The sequence below is a fragment of the Excalfactoria chinensis genome, chromosome 9 (assembly GCF_039878825.1).
Source record: "Excalfactoria chinensis isolate bCotChi1 chromosome 9, bCotChi1.hap2, whole genome shotgun sequence".
In the NCBI taxonomy this organism is placed as follows: domain Eukaryota; kingdom Metazoa; phylum Chordata; class Aves; order Galliformes; family Phasianidae; genus Excalfactoria; species Excalfactoria chinensis.
In genome coordinates this window covers 3320243-3338868 of record NC_092833.1, presented here as the reverse complement: position 1 = coordinate 3338868, position 18626 = coordinate 3320243, and the positions used below count along the sequence as shown (strand labels likewise).

General features: G+C 40.4%; 1 protein-coding gene across 2 annotated transcripts in view; it reads left to right on the top strand.

Annotated features, from left to right (window-relative positions):
- The window catches only part of SPSB4 (splA/ryanodine receptor domain and SOCS box containing 4), an 81193-nt gene that overhangs the window by 16187 nt on the left and 46380 nt on the right, over nt 1-18626 (top strand). For both annotated transcript variants that reach the window (XM_072344493.1, XM_072344494.1), the window contains exon 2: nt 2421-3277. In XM_072344493.1, coding sequence (XP_072200594.1) covers nt 2584-3277 — 694 coding nt within the window. In that variant the 5' untranslated portion in view covers nt 2421-2583. The remainder of the gene's footprint in view (nt 1-2420; nt 3278-18626) is intronic.

Here is an 18626-nt window from a genome sequence, read left to right as displayed (position 1 = left end):
CCTATCCATTAGCCCTCAACTTTTCTATTGAGGGTTGTCTCACCATTCTGTCCTGCAGATTGGAAGCAAGTTTTGTGGTTTCTTTGCCAAGTAAGTTGTTAACAAGTAGCTTTTCTTCCCCTTGTGAGCATTTGGGCTTTCCTTACAAGTTCTGTTGAGCAGTCAGTGGGCAGCTGTGTGATGAGGAGCTGACAGTGGTGAGTGGGGCACTGCCAGGGCTGCTGTGTTGGCAGAGCGATGTTCCCTGAGAAGGGGGGAGAGCAGCCAGCTGTGCTCCTCCGGCTGCACCCCAGAAAGCTGCACTCATCTTGCAGGATGAAGGATGAGCTGTGATGCCTCTGCTGATGCATTTTTGCTTCAGAGCTTGTCTCTGACATCTGTTTGATGTTAAATGGGCAGGATGCTGACAAAGGAAAGGGACAGATGACGCGTGCTTGGAGGCAAGCTGGTCGTGCGGGCAGCCAGAGGGACTGTTGTATTCCAAGAGCACTGTCTGCATGAGTTGCTCCTTACAGGGCTCAGGTTAGTGGTGCGTAGGCTGTGAGCAGAAAGCATGCACTGCAACCTCAGATAAAGAATTTCATGTCAGTTACCACTAAATGCACATGATCAGAGCGGTGAGATAGCAGCTAGTCTGGGGTTACACCTGTGCTGCTGTAGCAGTACAATTGTGTTGAATTTGCTTTTGCTTTTACTTGTCCAGGTCCTCTGACAGCTGAATGCTACAAGTGTGGTTATAGTTGGACTTATAGCAGAAGCTGAGAACAAATGTTAGACATGCACAACAAGAATAGGAAGAGCACAATATGTTACAGTTGGTTGGAGAAAGTATTTGATGAAGAGCAGCTATGAAGCTCTTATCTTTAACACATCTGGAACTATAAAATTTTACATTATCATTCAGTCCTATGTACATACAAAGCCATTTGGCAAAATGTTGCAGTCTATGATTAAATTGTTTGATAATGTTGATATTTGAACAGTGGTGTTCACATATAACCAAGCACAACCCAGAGTAAAGACACAATTATGCTTGTATCAAAGTACTTACGATGATATATTTTACTCCTGTGAATTACTGATCTGTTTATTAGCAACCTATTTCTGTTGCAATTCAGGGCACTTTAGGAAGAATGTTTGTCTATGGCTTGCCAAGTGAGTCCCTTTGGTGTTTATAGTCTTTTGGTAACCTGCCAGTTAAATCTCAGTGCCAAGGTTAGTTCCTCATGTAATCAGGAAGTGAAATGTGAGGATGCACCGAGGACTTCCCTAGCTGTCTTCCCTCAGCATGCTAGCAGGAACATGGCAGTCACCTTGTGCTTTCAAGATGAAATTTTAAGAGACATGTTGAGCTAAAGCTCTTCCAGGAATCACTGGGGTTCCTCTTGAACAGCTGACATTTTCTCTTCCCATATACTGCTTTCAAGCTCAAGCATGTTTTTGAAAGGAGCCACCCAATTACTGATCATGTATCCTTCTTATCTGATAATATTTACTCCTTGTCACTTCTCTCTGTGTGCATTTCTGTCAGTATTTTGTTGCCCTCTGGGTAATTACAGTACTGACCTTGCTTCAGCAGACCACATTCATCATCGTACCTTTGAGTCAGCTTTGCAGAAGTCTGCCAGTGCCTCTGCAAGTTTGCAAAGGCAAGCATCAAGTTAAATCTAATTACTGTTTGAACTTCCAGATTCTCTTTACATAGTGTGAAAAGAAGGAAGAGATCTTTCAAGTTGATCTCATGTTGGGTAATTTTCAAGTTACTGTACTGTTTCAGTGAGAAGGAGCTCCTGGGGAATGCCTTTACTTTCCCCGTATCCCTCTTCAAAGTGATAGAGCTGAGATTCTTCTCCGTCAGAGATGCTTTCACACTTTGCTAAACCGGGTACCCTAAAAATAAACATTTAGAACTCTTCAGCCATTTGCTGCTGGCTTCATTTCTTTTAGAGGAACCCAAAGCTGAAGCCCTGTTTTGCAAGGGCCCAGGGAAAAGAACAGCTAGAAATGCAAGGAGATGTAGTGCCTATTTCTGAGAGCATGAAACAAAAGAGTAAATGAAAGTGAAGCTGCAGCTGGACATCAAGTTTATTGCTGTTGCTGGGGAATACCATGCGCCTTTTTCAAGACTGCTGTGAACCTGGCTAGACAAAATGGGTAGAAGGGCAGAAGGTGAGGAATGTCTGTATCCTATTATGAATTGGAGGAAATGACTGTCTGTGCTTGGTGTGCTGGTGGGCTCAGAATATGCTGTCATCAGTCTGGTTAGCGTGGTATGTTACTGAACAAAAAGTGGTAAATTGTCAGCTTTTGTGTTTCAAAAAACTACCAGGGAAAATAAATTGTTCTTTAAAAATATGCTGTGGGTTTTCTATTGACTTTCTTAAACTAACTGGAAAATTTCTGTTGTTTGTTTGTTTCAGGAACATTTTTTTCTCTGGAAACATTGCTGCTAAAAAGCTCCAAACAGGAGAAGTAAATTCAGTCAGCTTGTCAGGCCACTGGCTCAGAGTACAAGTGCTTTCATGAGGTAACGTTGGGCCAAAGTCAGCTTTTCTTTCTCCTTGGTAAATCTGCAGCCAAGAAATGGGCCAGAAAATCTCAGGGAGCATAAAGTCTGTGGATGTGAGGGAGCCCCCTTTTAGGCCAGTGAAACGAGAGCTGAGAGGCCCAGATTTCTGTAAGCCTGCGCGGCTGGACATGTTGTTGGATATGCCTCCTGCCAAGCTGGAGATCCAGTACAAACATGCTTGGAACAACGAAGATCGCTCTTTAAATATATTTGTAAAGGAAGATGATAAACTGACTTTTCACAGACATCCCGTTGCCCAAAGCACAGATTGCATCCGAGGTAAAGTCGGCTACACAAGAGGCCTCCATGTCTGGCAAATCCACTGGCCCACGAGGCAGCGGGGGACTCACGCGGTGGTGGGTGTCTCTACAGCAGAAGCGCCACTGCACTCGGTGGGGTACACGTCACTGGTGGGCAGCAACAGTGAGTCGTGGGGCTGGGATCTGGGACGCAACAAACTTTATCACAACTGTAAAAACCAGCCTGGGGTCACCTATCCTGTCTTTTTGGAACCGGATGAATCTTTTGTACTCCCAGACTCCTTACTGGTGGTTTTGGATATGGACGAAGGAACGCTCAGCTTTATGGTAGATGGACAGTATCTCGGAGTGGCCTTCAGAGGACTAAAAGGGAAAAAACTTTACCCGATAGTCAGTGCAGTTTGGGGGCACTGTGAAATTACAATGCGATACATCAATGGACTTGACCGTAAGTCTTACCATATTTCTTCATTACACTTTCCTTCAACCCTTCTCTTGTTGAATTTGTTTTATCTTTTTATCTTCCAATTGTGAGACGTGTACTATGGGATGAATGTCTGCTGTTAGTAAACTGCATCCCGTAGTTATTACAAGTATCTATGAGGATGATATGGACTGCATTTTCTTCTGGAAGCATTTTCTGTTTCAACAAGCAGAGTGGTAAGAAATCTGTCTCCAATGGAAGTGAGCTGGCTGAGGGGAAAAAAAAATATTGAGAAATTTCTGGATGTGTTGAATAGTAGAGCTCTTGTTTACTTGAGGAGATGTTTTAAATCTGTAGTTTTTAAATAGGATCTGTGAATCTTACAAGTTTACAGCAGTGGGAACTCTTGCGTGGTGTGTAGAAACATATATGAATTCAGACCGATAGGCTTTCTTTCCATAGTTGCCTTTCCTGGACCCTCAGAAGCAGTGGCTGAAATGCTTTGTGGTTTCTTGGATTAAGCTTTCGCTGTTTTTGATCTGGAGGGATAATATAAAATTAAATACTTCTGTAGTCAGGAGCAGCATGTTGCTGTTGTGTCCCTGAAGTAGCAGCATGCCGGTGTATGTGTTGCAGACTGAGTTTTGTTCAGCTCTTCTTGCTGCTTGGGAAGGAGCAAGCTCTACCAGATCCAGCTGCAGCGCAGTGTGCAGTAGGTTATGACCAGTTATCTGCAGTCAGCTTATCTGCTGCTGGGAATTATGCAGCAAAGGCTGAACAATGTAATAAGTGGAACTCTGTTCTTGTTAATACTGTATTATCTGACCCACAGTATCAGCTGTGAATATAAATGCATAGATTTAGCAAAAAAAGATTACTGAACTAAAATTCCTAGATTTTTGGATTTGAACAGAACTTAGTCTCATACACTTGCTATTAGATTATTCTTTCTACAACACCTGTGCCTTTCAGTTTGTGATTTATAGAGGAATTTACTCTTCAGTTAGGATGGAGTGGTCCGTTATTTCCATCAAATGAATTCTCTGCTTGTTAGCATTGCATTTCACATACAAAGTAGGAACATAATTAAAGAATGTGACCCTTCTTAAGATTACCCATTCTATAAGCATCTGTAATGGCACTGGGGGGTGAAGAATCTTTATCCTGCCCTGCTGCAGGTTATTATAGTCAAATGCTAAATAGCTTCTTGAGTGCTTTCATCCAAAGGACTTTGCAGTTACTCGGGCATTGTGATGACAGCTTGCTCTACGGACCTTTTTTAGAGGCTGGTGGGGGTGGGATGCTTTTGCAAACTGGAGATTTGTGTGTGAAAGCAGCTTGTGTAATGCTGGGAGTATCTGCCAAGGTAAGCAAAGTGCAGCTTGGCTTGGTCCACTATGTCTGCAGAAGGAGCCATCCCACATTCCTTTTCTGCCTTTTGCAAGGCTGCTCTAGGAAACACTAGAAGGATGAAAACAAAGAAGGATGTGAATGTGTTTGGGAGAAATTATAAAATAAGAGGGGAGAAGTAGGGAAGCATAGCTGTGGACTGTGAGACAGCAGAGAAAAATTCCCATCTGGTCTCTTGTGGGTTATTTCAGTTGGCAAGACAGGATAGCTTCCTTAGATGATCCCAGAGGAAGACAGAATAGTTGTTTCTAAGTGTGAACCCATGGCTAAGAGTAAACTTGTAAACTAAGCTTTTATGTCAGCATGAATGCTGACCTGATCATGTGAAGAGGAAGTTTAAAGCCACTTTGCCATGAGGCACTTTGACATCCTGGAATCACATCATTTGTTATCACATGTTCACTGCTCCCTTACTGTCCTGCACAATAACAGCATTCAGGAAACCAAAGTAGCTTGTCTAGCTGGTGCTCTAAAACAGATATCTTCTCTGTTAAAAGCTTTTCAATCCAGCCATGTGTACATGTGTTGTTTTTTGTTATTTGCTTGCTTTTTAACCTTAGGAATTTTCTTTTCCTGGAGGTATCTCACGCTGCTGGCTGCAGCTTTTGGTAGATCTGAAAGTAGTAACCCGGCTGCTCGTGAAACAGTGCTGTCAGACAGTGGCTTGTAACTTGCCGTTTACTGATTGATTGCTACTGCTCGGTGCACATTGCAGCTTAGGTGTCTGTTTACGTGATGTCTTACAGTGCAAGTGGAGATGCTGGCAGCAGGGATTTCCAGCAGTTCAAGTATTACAGAGTAAGGCTACAATCTGATGGTGAATACTGTATTTTAGACTATGCCAGCTCAGAATACTAAATTTTGGCTCGTGTCTGTTGTATAAATTTAAAAATCTATTTGCAGTGTGTTCTGATGGCTGACTGTGATAAGCAGAAAACACCTGAGATGCTTCTCAGAACAGCAGATCAGAGTTTTTAAAATAACTTTATGTGAAGCAAAACATTTTTGATGACTGTAAATTGCTTGAGTTGTTTATTTATTTTAGAAGCTTAGGTATAAGAAGCCCATTAAGCCATGCCATAGTGCTTATCATGTGATTTCTAGAGCTGGTAAGGAATTCTGCTCTTCCTCCCGAACTCTTTCCAAGTATTGGATATAATAGAGAAGTCCTTTGGTGGGTAAGAAAGTTTACTTTGTTTATACACACACATTGAGTAAAGGTGTTTCCAAACCTTTTAAGGAGTTTCATTTTTTAATTTGAACTTTATCCCACTTTTCAGAGGAATTTCAGAGGCAGCCTCATTTTTTCTTCTTTTTTGTCTGGCAGTAAAGAGTATTTTCTGATGATAAGGTTCACAAGCAGGAAAATATGTTTGTTATCTATACATAACCACTTCTGTGGTGACTTAAATAACTATCAGATATTAGTTTTGTTTATTTTGACTGTCCATACTGCTACTCTGTGGCAAGAACTGCTATTTTCATAAGGAGCCATTCTACCTAAACAGCTGGATGTTGGGGTTTCTTTAAACAGGAGTGGATGAGCAGAAGCCTTTTATAGTCTGGATGTCCGCAGTGTACCTATTTCTGCACAGAAACTTATTTCCTTAGGAGACTTGCTAGTTTGGGAGGAATAGTCTGAGCCTGAAGCAAGTTTTGGAAATGAACGGTGTTGCAGTGTGCCTTTCTTCATGCAGTTCTGAGGTGTAGAAGGAAGGTGAGATGTACCTGGGGCAGCAATGCCCAGGGAGGGGACGAGGAACAAAAAAACTTTGAGTGAGTAACGGCATGGTGGGCAATGACCTCTGCTGACTGGGAGGGCTATAAAGTACTAATGGTTGATGAAAGCAGGGGGATGAAATAGATGGAATTGAAGCAGTAAGGTAATGTGTGTTTGGGAATCCATCATGATTCCAGCAGTGAAGGCTAAAGTCACACTTTTTTTTAATCTTCAAAGATAAAGTTGAAACTAAGAGTTGCATTTGAGATGAAATGATAATTTGTAAAAATCCGCCTGACCACTTTGAATTACTCATGAGCTTGAGCAATATGTGTGATTTAAAGAAGTAACTTTGAATGTTCTGTTGTAAAGCTTTCCAGAAGCTTCAGAAGCTCCTTCAAGCATCACATACTGATGGGCAGTGACTTCCACAAGACGTCTTTCTGCTCACATTTGAGAGACCAAGAGCTTGCAGGTGTTGGTCAGAGTTTGGGAGGGAGGGGAGGTGGACAGAATGGAGGGTGCTCCTCATAAGCACGCTCAGTTCTTCCCTGGACAAACTTGTTTGATCAAATGCTATCAGTATTTGCCACGTTGCTGTTTTCTCAGTGTCTTAACTTGGGCAGAATTTTACATTAGATTTCTGCCTCACTGTTTATTGCAGTAATTAAAAACAAACAACAACAACAACAACAAAAAAAAAAAAAAAAAACAAATGCACAGTAAGGGCAACATGTGTTGTTTTTCAGATGCTTTTTTCTTTTTTTTTCATTAGAGTACTTTGGTGTTTTAAAAAATGCTGGACTATTTACATCTGTTGCCTGATGAGGAATCCTGGAGACTATTTATAGACTAGAACAGAGAAATAGCAAAGCACTGCAGACATTCACTGATACATCAGTACCTGTGTGTTTACACAGAGTGGTAGGAGGACCCCATAACAGTGCTGTGGTGGGAAACTTACTCCTTGATTAAGTGAACTGAGCACAGTGATTGATTTGGTCCTGAAAAATACCTGCCAGAATAGCTGGCGTTTGGAATTTCAGCAGAATGCTTTACAGAAGAACATCCAGAATACAGGCTGTCCACATTAGTAATAATACTATGTGATCCACACTTACACAAAGGGAATTTATTAATACAACTAATAGGTACAAAATTTAAAATGTACTATCTTTCTAGGCAGAGAGAATGCAGAGAGAGTCTGCAGAAAGGATTTCCAGCTGCTGTGCAATGCAACAGGAGTGTCTGAATGGAAGCTCTGCATTCCTTGTAGCTGTAGACTGTTGGGACCTCAACCTGGGAGCTGCTCTTTGTGCCCATGTCAGCAGAGCAGTTAAGAAGCAGCTTGGGGTGTGCATCAGTGCTATCCTTCTGACATGTCTGAGAACACCTTCTGGTGTTACGTGCACATATCTTCATCATACAGAGCATGCTTCCACTGGAGGTGCAGAGCAGGCTGTCCCAGCTGCTGCTTCAGGGTGAAGTCTGCTTGGGATACATGGTGGGATGCATCCCTTCATTACAGACTCCATCTCAGTGTGATCCAGACAGTTTTCAAGAAAGCTTCTTGTGTGCTATGCCTATGCCTAAACTCTTCATTGTTGTGTGTTTGCATTAAGGAAGGATGTATCAATGCACAAATCAGCTGTAAAAGTCTTGAGATTGCACGTAGAATGAAAGAAAGGCAGCTGTTTGATAGTAGCATCTGATGACCAGTGGAATCATGATTTACTCCTAGAATTATTTAGCCTTTGGAAATAGCAAGAAGGCTAACTCATACGGTGAGGGAAAGTCAGGCTGGGCTCTGGAGAAAGATCTTTCTCATAACTGTGGTCAAACACTGAACAGTCTTCCTAGAGGGGTTGATACCCCAGATCTGTCCAGCATTCAAGAGGCATTTGGACAGTGCCCTCAATATTGTGCCGTAACTTCTGGCTAGCCGTGAAGTGATCAGGCATTTGGACTTGATTGCGTCTGCAGATCCCTTTCAACAAAACTAATCTACTATCTTCTTAATTTACCTACAGTGAACAAACATAGATTAGTCTAAACAGAAATTCTGGGTCCTGTTTCACATGCTATCAGTCTGTCTTCTGCTACCGCAGAGCTGCAGTAGACATAAAATTGAGGCTGTTCAGATGACATTGGCTCAGTTTCAGGATGTGTATCAGTTACTGTATTGAGGCAGCTCAGAAGCAATAATTCAGGGTTTTGATGCTCATCTGCTGGGCTGCCTGGGGAAGAAGTGGTCCTTGTCCCTTTGGCTCCTGCCTTCCTGCAGGTTGTCTGCTTACAACTCCATGACTCTCCAGGGAGGAGCACATAGGGTTAGTGGGCCTCTGTGTTGTCTCAGGAACTGCAGGGGAGGAGGGGCTCAGGGTAAAGTTGCAGAGGCTTTAGGGCGTGGGGCCTGTTCAAACCTTACCCTCCCAGCCTCACGGAAGGCCACAACTTAACCCTTGAATACTTTCCATGCCTTGGGTTGCAGTTCTTCAGTATGCTTTGTGGGCTGTATGTCTCAGCTGAAATAACAATTTTGGACCTCTGGGAGTGAAGCACGACTGCCTTCCTCTTTCTTATTATTTTAACTCATATTAGTCTGCCTGTAAAATGTTTATAATTATCGGTTGTCATATGCACTCTTCCCCACAGGCCCCTTTTTGCTATGAAGAAATCTAAGTCAAACCTGCAGTATTGCTAACTATCTGGAGAAATATATAGTTTCTCATCAAACACACCAGATTTTCTCCCAACTGATTTTCAATTACAAATTTTAAATGAATATGTTCTTTGTTTAGATAAACCTGTTTGTTTTATATGGTGTTTGAGTAATGTATTACTCTGGAGGTTGCACTGAAATAATCTACTCTGAAGATGCAATACTGTTAGATTTTAGGAAGAATTTTCCCTGCAGATCTGCAGTCAGGGGATGAAGTGGCAGCAACTGAGCTGCTAAAGCTGTGAAGAAGCAATCTTTAGTTTTCAAGATAATTTAACACGAAAAAAGGCGTTTTCAGTTTCTGCTTTAAGAATCAGGTGGTTCATTGTTGGGGTTTTTTGTTTTCACTGTAATGCCCACCTCTTCCCCTAGTTTAAGCACATTTCTTGTCCTCTGATCCTAATTTGTGGACATTTTCTAATTTATTTGGATTTGCAGTCTTTTCTCAGAAGCTTCATGCCACTGCCTTGTCACTTGAATACACTACACACTAAAAATTAACTCTTACCTTTGTTGTTGTTGTTCGTAACTTCAAGTAATGCAGGTTTTTGTTATTAATAACAGTGGAATGTCAGGTGCAGCATCACTCTTCCAAAGGAAGGAAATACCATATCTGAGTGTGTCACTTAAGCTGCAATGATGAATCGTCTTTGAAATGGTCTGTTTGGGTGAACCCTGAATACTTACATATTTTTTTTCACTTGTATAAATTTTCTGTAATAACAGATAGAATCACCAGATTACCCAAGGCTGACAGTAAGTAGTTGCTTAGTATATGTAGCCAGAAAAACTTCTGAAGCTTGTACTCTTTTAAGATTAGTCATGTCTTCTTATATACGACTTTCACCTCGTAAGACCTCCAGTGATAGAGGCACCTTAGGCAGTTTAAGGCATACATTAGCTTTGCAGATATCAGGGTTTTCTCCTTGCAATCTAATCTAGTCTATTTAGCAGGGAATCCAGTATTCATTGGCTTATAATATGAAAAGGTGCTGGTGTACTTCAAAGTTTGGTAGCTCCGGAGGTGATGAACAAGCTTCAGCAGTCTGCAGCTGTGTTATGGTTTATTCATACCCTGACATACCTGTGCTTTTTCTTCCCTCTGTCATTAATAAAGATACCGTGGCTTCTGTCAAATTTTTAAGGAAAAAGCAGAAAAACATGCCAGTGTGTGCTCTTCATGTCTCTGTTTCTGTTCTGAAAATTGAAATGAATGTTGTAATCTAATGGTAAACTTTGAGTATAATATTTATTATCCTAAATTAGCAATTAAAAAATTCATAGCCTTGCTCAATTCTTTTCTGAATTTGCTCAAACTACTCAGCTTTGTGATTCTCAAAGGTTTGTATGAGAATCAGTGATTTGCAAGCAATATTTCTTTTCAGATTTGCTCTGTCTGTATTTCTGTCAGGCACAGCACAGCATAAATCCAACCTTCCATGCAAATAACTGCTTGGCAATAGATTATCCAGCGTATTTATTTTGTTGTCAGAAATGTGCGTGCTTTCTCCATGTTGATTATGATTTCATGTGAGTTTCCCCATGAATTACATTTCTCTTTAAGATATTACTTTTAAGTGTGTCTATAACTCTGGAAGTTTCCTTCTCTAATCCTGAGCTCCTTGTACAGATGGCTTTAATTTTCTTCTCCTACAGGCAGGGTAGCTGAGGAGAGGCAGATAGCAGCCTGACTTCTTTTATCCAGGGCAGTGTTTCACTCAGATAAAAGGTGGTAAGCTCTGCTGCAAGCAACCATTCTGTGTTCCTTTTTTCTTCCATGTTGTATCCTTGAATCTCCTCTTCCTTGTGCTGTGTGGCTGCAGGCACTGGTGCGCCCTGTATTATCCACCACTGAAAGCTTTGCCGTAGCAGTCAGGCCCTCTGTTCAGATTCAGTCCTCTTCTGTCTTTTGAAGATAACAAATACAAGTCCTGTCAGCAGTGACAGGACTTGGATCAAAGCTCCCTCTCACCTTATTTGATTCGTGTATACGGAGAGAACGTAATTTACTTGAGCCTTTCACTTGGAACTGTTTTGGGGTGGGACGATTAATCATATCTATCTTCAGGCCTGTTATCAAATCAACCTTTAATTTATCTGAAAAACTTCAATAACAGCAGTGTGAAATGGGATGTCAGCGCTGAAATTCAGGGTTCAGTCAGGGGAGGTGTAACATAAAAATTACTGACAAAACTACACTTCATCTACAAGAAGTATGGGGGTTCTTTCCGTTGTTTAGATATGAATTTAAAATGTTAGTTAGTGTTGAAATACAGAAGATAAAATGATGACGCTTATTCCAGGATCATATTTGACATTCTAAATATTGACCAGTAATCTCTATGGCTGGTTTTAGTTTACACATCTTTAGCACTGGTGCCAATGATTGTCAGTTGTAATGGGAGCATTATTCACTGATAGCATTGGGTAAAATAATGGACTTAACAGTAATAAAGTGAGGCAGCGTTACTTTGCATCAGTTAGTCAAACTGAAACCTGTATTTTCAGGTGGCCATGCCAAAGAAAAGACAAATTCCATATATTTGTCAAGCCCTTAGGATGTAAAACAGTGCAAGAGTATTTCCGTGTCGTATGTGAATGTTTCTAGAAGCAACAAACTTCCAGACCTGGCATATCTTTTGGATCTCCTTTTTAAAAATAAGGTCATTAATTAGAACTGTCTGTCAACTTCTTCACCTTGCTGGAGGATATCTTTCATAGTCATATGTTTGTATTCTGAACAGCGCAGGTTGGTTAGATGTCCAATTTTAGTTTCTTGGAACCAGTTGCATCTGTCCTAGCAGATGAAAATGTATTGTATCTCTAGGAATGTTTTATGTATGGCATCCCTATTATATGATGCAAGAAGTAGGTTTTCACACAGATTTTAATCAGACATTTTCTGACTGTATGCCAATAGGCACAGCTGCCATTGAGCATGTAATACAACAGATTTGACTGAGGACTCTAAGGCACTGATTCTGTCCAGAAGGACTTATTTGAAGTAGTTCTGCAGTGTTTCCAGTTTGCATCTATCAGCCTGTGCATTTAAACTTGCAGGTTATAAATGCATCAGTGTTGCAGAGTGATTTCTTGTTTCCCTATATCATTGTTTGGCAAAACAAGTGATCTTGTTCCAGAAAAAGCAATTTGTCAGAACCCAAAATTGATTTTAAACACAGAGCAGGCAACAGTGAAACAAGAGGCATTTTTACACCACATCGTGCTGCCTCTCCTCTGCATGTGGATATTTGTGTCTGCATGTGTAACTTGGACATTAAATTTAAAGATGAGATAATTGGTTTGCAATGAAAAGTAACTTTAAATGCTCAAAATATCACTCTTGTGTATGTCATTGAATTTTTTAAAAGCCTTCGTATACTGAAGCTAGAAGAATTTCTTCCTCTCCTCTAGTTTCAGCCCACTTGGCAGTATTTAACCAGGACAAAGTGATAAGTTTCTTTCGGATCCTGATGCTCTTCTTCATTTTCTCAAGCTATTACATTTTACTTTTTTGGCTTTCTCTTAGGCAGAGAGCTCTCAAAAATACCTTTCTGTGTCCATTAGTACAAAACAAAGAACTGCCCCGTGTTGCCTGTAGTGATGTGCGTCATGGGCACTGCCTGCGGATCTGGTGTCCAAACAAAAGCAGCTGACTGGCACACTCAGAGCACAAGTTCAGTGAGTGCTGCTCCTCCAGCCTCACATTGTAAACCTTTATATTCTTTGTGGTAGTAACTGTCACAGTGCTAAAGTTGCACTTAAAAATTGATAAAAATTTGTCACTGTTATTATTGGAGACTGGCGCTTTTCTGGAGGGGAGCAGTGCTAGATTTAGTGAAGAGCGTGCGTTAGACCAGGCTGGAGCACATGTTTTGGCTTCTGAAGAAATACTGGTCAGTTTCTTACTTCATACTGATTTTTCACTGCAATGCAAGGTCTCCTGATCACATATGTGAACCCGCTGTATGTTTGTTATTTTAACTAAAGCAATTGCTTTAATATGCTGTGTATGGCTGTACTCTTGACTGCATTTCTAGTTGATGTGTGCATGCCATATGTGTAAACAATTTGCTGATTTTAGTGGTCTGACCTATTGGCCTCTGCCTGTATAAACAAATGAAAGCCAAAGTTCAGAGAGATCAGAGGGGGAACTTTAAACATCCTGCAAAACCTGCAGTCCATTAAGTGTACATTAGTATTTGGTTACAGCCAGTCCTTTTGTACTTTCAAATAATTTGTTCATTACACATTTGGGAAAGCAAGATAGCTTCATCTGATGCATGGATATTTCAGGGAAATTCTGATTCTTTTTTGCTTAAGGGAACTTCTTAATTATGTGAGTACATATGCCCATGAAAATGTATTTCTGCAGCTACAAGAACTACAAGAGTAGCTACAAGAGTATCTATTTTCATTCTTCTGATAGAGGGCTGGAGCCCAGACTTGGGACTTTCATTTGCTAAAGGCCTCACCTGAATTTGCATTTCTTTTCGTTTATCTCTTTCTTGCACTAATGATTTCTATACCTCTGAAGCTATGGATGGGGAATAATCAGTAAGACAAGAAATTAGGTTGGGTGGAAGGCACGGAACTATTTGCCAGCTGAACTTTGCGTTCATCTCCAGTGAATTGTTCCAGGTGTTGATAGTCTGCAGGGTTAGGTGAGTCCTTTCTTCCTTAGTCCACCCTCTGCATACACTCAGTACGTGGGTGTGATGGTTTGGCATTTGTTGAATGTGCTTGTGAGTATTGGAAATAGTTCTTCAAAGAACGAAAATAGTCTGCTGCTACTGAGACTTAGCAATTCTGACTTCCACATTTTTTACCTGAAAATGTAGTAGTGAACTTCGACTACCTTTAATAACACATTGTGCTGGCTAGTTCCTTTAAGGGGCAGGGAAGAAGACTTCACTGCTAAGTCATTATCAGAATTCTCACACTTCCCAGCTTTAGAAATCATCCAGTCCTACTAGCAAGTTGAAACACTTTGCTAATGAGTAAAAAAGTTATTTCAATTTTTAAATTTCCATTTGGTTTCTCTTGGAGTTCCAAATGCTGTGGATTTTGGCTGATTTTTCCCATGCCAAAGTCTGCAGAGTAGGCTTGTAAAATAAATAAGCTGGATGAATAGGTAGATGAGAGAAAGAGCTTAGCAAAATTTGTTCTTTTTTTTCCTCAAGATACTTTTGTGGCTCCTGGATAGAACCATTACCAGCTTCACTAGAGATGTAGATAGATCTGTTCTGTCTGATGTGGGGCTTTCCTGTCTGTAGATTCTTTGAAAGATGGCAACTTTGTCAAGTGGTACTATTGCAGGGTGCTATCTGAAGAAACAAGCTTTCAGTGGTATTTTCTAGTGTCAGAGGTAATGCTAGCATGTTTTACTTTTCACTTAGAGATTTGTATGTTAAAATTGGAGAGACAGGCAACTAGAAAAGGGTCTGTAGTGTACAAAGAATGAATGACTGATAGCATGAGAGACAGATGACCAACATGCATAAAAGAAATGTGTGTCAGGAGAGATGAAGTGAGAAATGCCAACAGTATCTCTGAAAAAAATAGTTGAAAGAAAATGTGAAGGCACCCATGCTTGAAAGGAGGAGGGGAAGATGGGGAAGCATGATGTGGGTAAAAAATGCAAAGCTGCTGGTATTTTGACAGAAAGAAATAAGCCTGGATGCAGTAAGCTAAATAGTGCACAGAAAAGTCAGGTCAGGTCTATCCAAGATCCTGAAGAACAAATATCCCTACTTATCTTCACTTTCTTTAGCAGTTTTTTCTGTCAAGAGCTCATATTGCAACCCCCAGCTTTATGGGAGGGACTGAAGATTCACCCAAGTCCTCCTGGTATTGAGCAGAAACTTGCTGAGCTTTGCTGACCGCTTATGACTGCTTGTTCTGTAAGCTGAACCAAGAGCCTCTAGATGTCAAACAACTTGGCAAGTGTTTGCTGTGGCTTTCAGTACTGGTTTCTCAGGAATCATTGTGATGCTGTTGGCATCTAACAGGGTCTTTGTCATTTGTGTCTTATCAACTGAACTTTTCAGTTTGAGCAAAAATGAGTGAACTGTACTATAGCTGAGTCTGAGAGGGCAAATTAACCCTGCAGATTCTTTGGACTTGAAATATTCTTCATTTTTCACCGACTTCTGATTCTGGAAGTCTTCGTTAATTTTCCAAAGTCTTACTAAAAATTGTTTCTGTGAATCAGATCCTGTAGCCTCAGATTCTACAAACTTCTGCGTAGGACTGATGAATGGTAAGAAGTTTAAGGTTTTCTATAATTCCATTGAGAGAACAAAGCAAAAACTGTGTCATCTGTAATGCAAATGTTTCCAAAATCCAACACATAACTTGATATACATCAAATACTGGGGTGTTTTATCATCATCCCTGGCATTAAGTCTTAGCTTTTCAAGAGCAGTGGCTGCACGTGCATGCAAACAATTTCCTGAAAATGCAGTTTTGTTTTTTTTTTTTTTCTTCTCAATTTGCTTAAGCAAAGGGCCTTTCAGGTTTGCTCTGTCTCATTTCTTTCCAACAGCTCTATGTGTATAATATATGTAAATACATATACTGTGATCTTAAAGTGTTAATGAAAATAAGTTTGCCCTTAAAGCAGGAAGGAGATGAAACAAATCCAAACAGTGGTTTGGGCTGTGTACCAAGTGGGGCTGTGCCTTTAGCAGCTTCTGTAGCTGGGGAGCAGCAGCAGCTGTGTACTTGTACTTCTTAGCCATCTATTATTTCCCTGTTTTTCTCAATTGTAACCAGTCTGCTGTGATGCAGAGGTACAAGATTTGAGAACTTACCTGGTTGTAAGAGAGTATTGGAGATGCTGTGGACAGGCGTATTTAGTGCCTGAAAGCTCACAGCTGAGAGGAGTTGCAGTAGAAATTTCTAGAGATTGCCTGTTCCCAAAAGGAAAAAACAACAAAACTATAAAAATGTTTGTTTGTTTGTTTCAAAGGTAGGGTTGGAGGGGTCCATCTGCTTAGGGAGGCTTCCTCTGCTATCTTGTGCTGCTGACATAAGAGTTTGTAGTAGTTGATAAATAGAGAAATGCAGTCATGGCCCATCATTTTGTGTGCTGTGCTAGTTTCAGAGTAGGAAAAATTGTGACACTCTGGTGGAGGAATTTGTCCCTCGTATTGACTTGAACTCAGAGCAAGCCCTTGTACTCACTGATCAACTGCTGGAGCTTCCCATAACTACTTGTCCAGACTGCTCACTGGCATCGTGGTTGTTTCTGTGTTGTTAGGAACCTACTTAAAATGTCTCTCTCAAAAAGCAAGACTTAATGTATGAAACCCGAGTGAACATGAAAGCTTAATGTCTTTTTTAACATAGTGTGCAACTCATTGCCCATAGATTTAAATTCCCGTGATGTTATTTAATAGACTTAATAGTCTACCGGTTCTACTGGCTAGTCCATAGGCGGCATTCTGATTTAAACAAATTTTGTTTGTGTCAGAAGGATGAAATCCTTCACATGCTGGGCAAGACTATTATATGAAAGAAGGGAAAGCATGCCAGTATTTGGGCGGGGGGAAGCGGAATTAACATTATGCACATCGTTTTTTCTGTCATTTATTATTGCTTGTAATAACAAATGTAGTTACCTGTTTTGCCCTGTTGTAGTCACCCTGTAAATAGGGTAATCTGGAGATCAAAACCTCATTACATTTAATGTTTTCTGGATACGGTATCTCCTCAGTACACAAAAGAGGTAAGATTTTTTAAACTGGAGCTTTAGGGTAACTACATGGTTAGTATTTGAAGTAATACATGAAAGTGGTTGTTTTATAGGAACCAGCCTGCTTTTAGAACAGATCAAAGTGGCAATGAAACATTCTCTTTCTTTGGGAAGTCATTCAGTACTAAACAGTAAAGCTGATGATGAAGAAAACCATTTTCGCTTCTATAAATAATATGAGAACATACATTAGGTGTGCAAAAATTTGTTTTTCTAGCTTTTAGGATTAAGACTTGAAGCCTAAGAAGCAGATGGTAAGTCCACTTCCCAGTACTAATCTGGCAGTAATGTCCTGATCCTCTGTGGAGCTCAGTACTCTGACATCCATCTATAGGCTGCTGGTAAAGGGCATCTCCCTGTGCAAAGTCTTCTCTGCTATTTGGCTGGTGCTGGAGGAGCGCCCTTGCCAGCAAGCTGGTATGGGTGATACTGTTTCCAATTTTGTCTGTAGTGAGCATTATAGAATAGAGAATTTGCTGGAGAAATTAAAAAAGCAATGTGTTATCTTTTTTTTGTGAGTGGAGGGTTGTATGTCATCTTCTGCTTCTTTTTCTTTTTTTTTTAATTAATCTGAATGATGCTCTGTTCCTGCAGGCTTGAAAAATGGTCTCTATCCATCTGATTCTGCCAGTTGTTTTGCAGGAACAGCATTTCAAATTGGTTTCTGAAGTTTGTTTGTTTGCTTATTTAAAGAGGGAGGGAGGTGACATCTGGAGAATTTGGGATAAGCTAGATGAGTCATAGCAGTGCAGTTGGGCAAATATGTCCAGATATGTCTTGAGTACATCTAACTTTGAATTCATATAGTAGAAATGTTATAATTTAAAAAAAAAAAAAAAAAAAAAAAAAAAAGTTTTCTCTATCTGTCAAGAAGTCTTTAGTTTTGCTTAATGTCAAAAATCACAAAAAAACCCACAGTTTTGGTCATAAAGCATTCAATGTTGCAGGTTAAGAAGTCAAAGAGAGATGGATTTTCAGCTCATAGATGCTGGAGGCACTGAGCAAGTGCCTTTCTGGATCTCCCTTCTTCTGGCACTGAGAAAAGGCAAAAGGGTTGTTCTGCTTCTCTTTCTGTGTCAAAGTCAGTCATGGTTACAAGATTTCCTATGGGCTCTCTGACTTTGTTCAGCGGGACATACATAGCTTGCTTTTCCTGTTTGATCCAGAATCCAATGAAACACTGTGCAGCTGGAGCATTTATTTTGCATAAGGCCTGATGTTCAGTGCTGTATGGTACTGTTAAAGAGTGAAATGTTCTGGATTAGGTAGGATTGGATTTATAACTTTTCCAGATCTTCATCTGTCTTTTTTTTCTTCTAAATGGCTGTATAGGCTATCCAGAACAAATGGATGCATACATACATACATACATACATACATACATACATATTTATTACATATTGTCTGTCTGTATAAAATTCTAACTTGTTTTAGGGCCTATAATGAAATTCTCGTTAAGACACTTTCAGCTCTTGCTGAGAAAGTAAGCAACTGCTTCATTAACCGTGTAATTGTGTATTGCAGGCAGCAGTCTGAAGATGTTCCTACCTTTTCTGTGAGGTAATTGTAGTAGGGAATTCAGTGCCCCCTAGGGCATTTCTGCTGTCTGTCTCCCGTTTCCTCCTTCGCAGAATAAGGCAAACAGCAAGTGATTTGTGGGTTCAATTAGCTGGACAAAGATGTGTGTCCTGAATACATTAGAAGGTGTAATCATCAAGTGTGTGATCCAATAGGCATTTCCTCGATGTCCCTTACAATTGCT